This window comes from Spermophilus citellus (assembly GCF_964194105.1).
Source record: "Spermophilus citellus genome assembly, chromosome: 10".
Taxonomy (NCBI): Eukaryota; Metazoa; Chordata; class Mammalia; order Rodentia; family Sciuridae; genus Spermophilus; species Spermophilus citellus.
In genome coordinates this window covers 26,695,225-26,701,224 of record NC_138197.1, presented here as the reverse complement: position 1 = coordinate 26,701,224, position 6,000 = coordinate 26,695,225, and the positions used below count along the sequence as shown (strand labels likewise).

Here is a 6,000-nt window from a genome sequence, read left to right as displayed (position 1 = left end):
GAATTACATCCCAAGCCCCTAGGGTGTTGTTTTTATAAACTTCCAACAATAAATTAAGAACTGCTTCTTAGAGTTAGCCTTCCTCTCTGTTCTAAACATGGTCCAAGTTAAATGAAAGTCAGGAAAAGCAAGCAGGGCACAAGCACACTTATTTGTGTATTTACGATGGGAAGTTTCTAAAACTTCCTAAACTTCAGTGTCTGAATTAAGGCTTCAAGGATATGCCAAGAGCTAAAGGAAGTAAGATGAAAAAATAGCAACAAAAATACAACAAAAGTTCATTTTCCATTTGGCTCTTTTTATTAGAGAAATTGAGAATACAGCAAGTAGGGAAATCCCATGGTGAGTGGAACCATCACAGATACCTTTCTGGAACCCCAACCTTCTATGATCCCAAAAAATGTGCTTTGTGGCTTCAGCGATTTGTAAGGGGGAGGGGAAAATACTGAAAAAGGCCACTATTTAATGGTGAAAGAATGAAGCTGTAGAGGTCCTAAACAGCCCAGGGCCAAAAAAGAAAATTAAAAATCTGCACAGAGCAAGCCAGCCTCTGACTGCTGAGAGTAAGGCATTCAGGCGCCAACCTGGTGAGTTCTCAGCGGGCACTGTAGGTCAAGTGCACATAGAGGCTATTGGTAGTGAGCTGCACGTGGACACACACACACAAGTGGGCATACACATACCCACACACATACACACCCAAAAGAGGGAGAGTTGACTGGATTACACATTGGTGGTGTTGGTTTCATATTCCCTAAGGGTTTGTGCTATGTTGAACCAGAATCTTCCTGCTTTGGGGTGTGGGGTGACTGGGCCCAAAGACTGCTACTTCTCTGGGTGTTGTTACAGGGCTGCATCTCATACCCCCATACCCCAAAGCGCATGACCAAAGAGCAAGTCTGGCTTCTGATATGTGCTGTTGCTCCCAGGAAACTAAGTGAGCTTCCTTCCAGTTGGCCACTGTCCTGTTGGACTATTTTCTAAAGAAACAAATACTGTTCGTTCTGTCAGGCCCTTCATCCACTGAGTCTTTTGCTTGGGCCACCTAGGGCAGTGACCTTATCCAGAACCAAAACACTCCTATGTTCCTCCCAAGTTTCTGCACTGATTCTTTCTTCCTGGACCCCAGCTGTAGCTGGAGATTCACAGGGAAAGGAAGGCAGGGTGGGGACAATAACAAAACCCTACTGAACAAACCAGACATCCTTCTCATACTCCTAGACACCCCTTTGACAATGCCAGCCCCTCTGCCTTAGGACCTAAGTGGCAGTTCTAATACCTACCACCCCCCAGGATGTAACACACCCTCTTGAAGTCCTGGATGGCAGTAACCCGAGACTTGAGTGCTATTTTAGAGGTTCACCTGTGAGCCAAGATCAGAACACATCTTGTCTAAGAACCAGATCCTTCCCTGCCACCACTCTCCCTGACACCATAACAAGGCAGCCCTGGGTCAAGAGCAATAGTTTTTCACTTCTAGTAGCAATTCAAAAACATGGACTTAAGGATTCTACCAGACTCAATAGCAATAACATGCCATTGCCTTCTAAACATGTCCCCCAGCAACATGGGGCTCAGTGAAGCTGAAAATGCCACAGTGGGCACTGGAGGCTTCTGCAGGCTTTCTTCAAAGACAACCTCGGTGTCCGTCACACCAGGTTTACCAAGACCACACACCAGAGGCAAAACTCAACTTTTTTCTGGTCTAAAGACAGGTTTCTTTCTCTACACAAATAAGAATCTCATCTGTGGCTGGCTCCACACCAGAACTATGATGCCAGGGAATAGGCAATTTTTATTTGCAGGATTTTTAATAGAATGATTTTTAATAGAAATTTACAGGGTGGTTCAGAGCTCCAATAGCAACTGCCACGCCTCAAGTCAGACCAAAACTACCACCAAGTTGAACAGGATGCCAGGAAGTGATCAGATGAGCCCCTGTGCTAACGTTCCCAGGGTTCCTCCACTGTCTCCACCAGTATCAAGAACAGGACTAGCTGGCTCTTCTCTTTAGAAAGGGTCACTATCGGCCTACAAGACAGCTTTTCAAATGACTGCCTTTTACCTAAACACATCTTGTCAGTCATTTATGTGCTGCTTCCACTGAAGAAACACACATCAATTCCTCCTACCTCTAATTCAGGATGCCCAAAGGCTATTGGAATTGAGAGTGATCAAGTGATCACTGGGCTTGGCTAATATCTCTGCCCTGCTAGGGTCCAAGGTGTGCGTGTTGGCCTTTAGAAGGCACCCTGGTGCACCAAGACTGCTGCACATTCTGGGGCTACCACCTGATCTTCCCTCATTTTGTGCAAAATTGAAACAGTGTGTGGTACTTGCATGTTTCTATACAAAATTTCTCCCTCCCTCCCCAACCCTTATGTTTTAAACATTTATATAAATTCTTTAAACAGTAAGTTAGAAATCTTATTTACATTAATGTCTTTGTTCTCCCAAAAGAGCATCTAAAATCACACTCCCACCCCTTAATTGGATATAAATGTTCACCTAAATTGGACTGTACTATTGTTTTAAAGAGAAAGGGAGAAGAGAGAATCACCAGCTAAACTGTTTCCCCTTCTTCTACAAATAAATTATGATACGGATCAGAAGCCAGTTTGCCAAGGGTCTTGCAAAGCCCTCAATCAGTAGATCCCAAGCATAAGTCAGGGTATGGGCCATTCCTCCTTTTCTCCAAATTGATGCACTCCATCCTTTGAGGTATGATTTATTTTTGTTTTTCTCTTCTCAGTCGTGTACCACGCAGAGCCCTTGGGCCGTCACAAAGCCCATGAGGCTATCAAGGTTTTGGGGCTCCTCTGGTACTGGCATAAATGGCCAATAGGGAGGCCTGCAGATGCTGCAGGCCTGGGTTCAGGGTAACAGTCCCTGGCTACTGGTAGATTATCACAGTGCCTCCTCTTCAGTGCAGCCTCCACCGATCATGAACCGGAACTCTTGCAGGTTTGAGACGCCATGGAAGTGAACAAAAGCTCCGGCAACCACAAAGATGTGAAAGAGCTGATGAGAGTGAAACTGGAGAGAGAAAAAAAAAAGAGGAGTGGTAAAAAATTCTTAGGATCATTTAATCCTGGCTTATGCTAAGCAGAAGATAGGGAATGGACATGACTGAGTTCAAATTCAAGGATTCCACAGATCCTGATATACCATTAGGTATATCACATTCTGCTGAGTTGAAAGCCATCTCTCCCCAAAGAAATTCAGGTTCTTCCACTAAGCTCTAGACATGAAAATCTGCATGTTAGAGTATTGGTGAACTTGGGAGCAAACAACATACAGAATGTCTTGCAATAAGACCACAAGGTTCCTAGGGATTCTTTGATATCCAGCAGCAGAATATGACCAAATACTTTTGTTCATGGACAAGAATATTAGAGCTGTGGTCATTTAAATGCTCTCTGTTAGAAAAACTAAAGAAAACTACCAGGATCTAGTAGAAAAGTAAAAAAAAAAAAAAAGTCCCTAGAGTTTATTACTTCAGTAGTAAGATTCTGGAACTATACAAACAACATATATATATCAAAAGACTGGGTAAACTGGGTGTGGTGGCTTATACCTGTAATCCCAGTGGCTCAGGAGGCCGAGACAGGAGGATCACAAGAAGTTCAAAGCCAGCCTTAGTAAAAATGAGGTGCAACTCAGTGAGACCCTGTCTCTACAAAATAGGGCTGGGGATGTGGCTGTGGTTGAGTGCCCCCGAGTTCAATCCCTGCTACCCCTGCCCCCTCCCGCCCAAAAAAAGACTAAGTAAAGAGAGCCTCTTACTTTCCTATCAAGTCAGAAGCTGGTCTATAAGCACGTGATACTATTTAAATTTTACCTGTTCTGTTGAATGCTATTTCACATCTCAAGCTTGATGTGCTCAATAAGCATCACTTCAAAACCTATACTATTCTCTCATTATAGTCTCAAAATGAAAAAGCCCAGTGGCAAAGCAGTATTTACTAAGGGAAAGACACTGATTTGAGAAATATATATATATACACTTTAAAAAAAAAAAAAATATATATATATATACACTTTAAAAAAAGTCATATCCCAAGAGATGTTTCCTAGAAATCAAAGGAGATTAATTTTCCCAAAAAGGCAGGAAGAAATAAAAATTATTCCATATCAATTTCAAAATCATAATGAAACAAAAGGGATAAATGAGCTAATTTGAAGGTCAAAAGACTGCTTGAAATTCAGGATCATCTTCATTTTATAGACAGCTAAACTAAACTTTACAGTGATTACATAATCAGCTTAGTCTATAAAAATCAACAACAGCTAAGCCACAGAATTCTAAAGGTCAGATTTCATATTAAACAACACTCCAATTCCACATTTGAAATGCTGCAGGCCCTCTTCTGTTAATTTCCTATCAATACCAGTCCCTTATATATTTTCTTTTCTCCTCCTCTTTTCTACTATCTTACTAACAACAGTCCAATTAACTAACTCTTCCTCCTCCTCCAACAATTCATACACACAATCTCCCCTTACAAATCACCGGGCTTTGATATTAAAAAGGACCTTAGTTAGTATATCTGGTCCCAAAAAAAGTCTTTGGCAAAAATCTGGTCCATAACCTTGTTTCACTACTGAGGAAAATGAGATTAAAGAATGGTTAAATGATTTTTTATTACAGAGTAGTTAACAGGATTGATTAGAACTAGCCTGACTCTACCACTTAATAGCCATGTGCCTTAGATAAGTCTTAATTTACTAATCTGCAAAATGAAACTATAAATAACAGTTATAGAGCTAAAGTATTAAATAAGTAACCCAAACACAGTACTTAGTACAGTGCTGGACACGAAATAAATAGGAATTGTTGTTACTTTTGCTCTCCAGAGAAACAACTAATGAGGGACAGAGTTAGGACCAGAATAAAAGTCTCAATTTTGAGTCTGAAACTTTTTTGATTTTCTCACTTCCTAGTCTGCCAATAATCCACTAAGAGGTACACATGCTTGATTACCCCTGATTACACTTACCCAGATGTCACATTTGCCTGGAAAGAAGCGTTCAGGGATCCGGGCAGCATAGAGGGCAGCTCCTGTGATGTAGAGGCTGGCCATGAGCATTAGCCAGCCTATCTGCCCTATGGTGGCAGCCCTCAGGAATCCTTCTGAGATGACATAGTGTAAGGTAGGAATGATTCCACTCAAGCCTAAGCCCAAAAACACTCCTAGGAATCATGAGGGGGGGGGGGGAGATAAGAAGGAAGAGTCAATATTTCAGCACAGTACCATCTGTAAAACTGAAAATTCCAAGGTAGAATGCAACATTAGCTTCCTATTTTAAAGGAAAAGGGAGGTTCTTCAAACTCTGGAACACCATCACACAGATAACACAGCTATGTGCTAAAGATATATTTACAAATGTAAGTAGCCTCCTGCTAAGTGAGGTTTAGCTTAGTAAGTGAGCAGAGACCAAGGGTTTAGAATCACGTTGCTATGTGCTTTAGAAAGGGATAGCTCCGAGAGTGTTTAAATTTCTCTAAATGCTGCCATTTTATAAACACAGCTTAAATATAGAGCATTATTTTCTCTTAGAAGCAACAGACATTCTGGGACTGGGGATGTAGCTCTGTGTTGAAAGTGCTTAGCTAGCACTGGGTTCAACCCCAGCATATGTGTGTGTGTGTGTGTGTGTGTGTGTGTATGTGTGTATGTATGTGTGTATATATATATATATCTCACACACACACACAAAAAAAAGAGGAGGAGCAGAAGCAACATATAACGCACATTTTTAGGGTGGGGAGGCAATGAATGATCAAATAATCTGGTGAGGTGATACCATAAAGCTAAAATACTCGTATTAGTAATCTAAATTTACGATCTAAAAATAGGTATTTAACATTTTTTAAAATGCCCTGAACAAATGGTCTAATACATTAACAAGTAAAATGACAGATTAAAGAAGAGAGCTCCCAAGCTCCCAAACAAGTACATCACTCTGTCAGAATGGCTAGGGTGTGGTTCAGTATCA

General features: G+C 41.3%; 1 protein-coding gene across 2 annotated transcripts in view; it reads right to left on the bottom strand.

Moving 5' to 3' along the window:
* Positions 1-277: 277 nt before the first annotated feature.
* Positions 278-6,000, bottom strand: part of ADIPOR2 (adiponectin receptor 2) — an 84,055-nt gene continuing 78,332 nt past the window's right edge. For both annotated transcript variants that reach the window (XM_081311946.1, XM_081311945.1), the window contains exons 7-8: positions 5,001-5,194; positions 278-3,036 (exon numbers count right to left, since the gene is read on the bottom strand). In XM_081311946.1, coding sequence (XP_081168072.1) covers positions 2,908-3,036; positions 5,001-5,194 — 323 coding nt within the window. In that variant the 3' untranslated portion in view covers positions 278-2,907. The remainder of the gene's footprint in view (positions 3,037-5,000; positions 5,195-6,000) is intronic.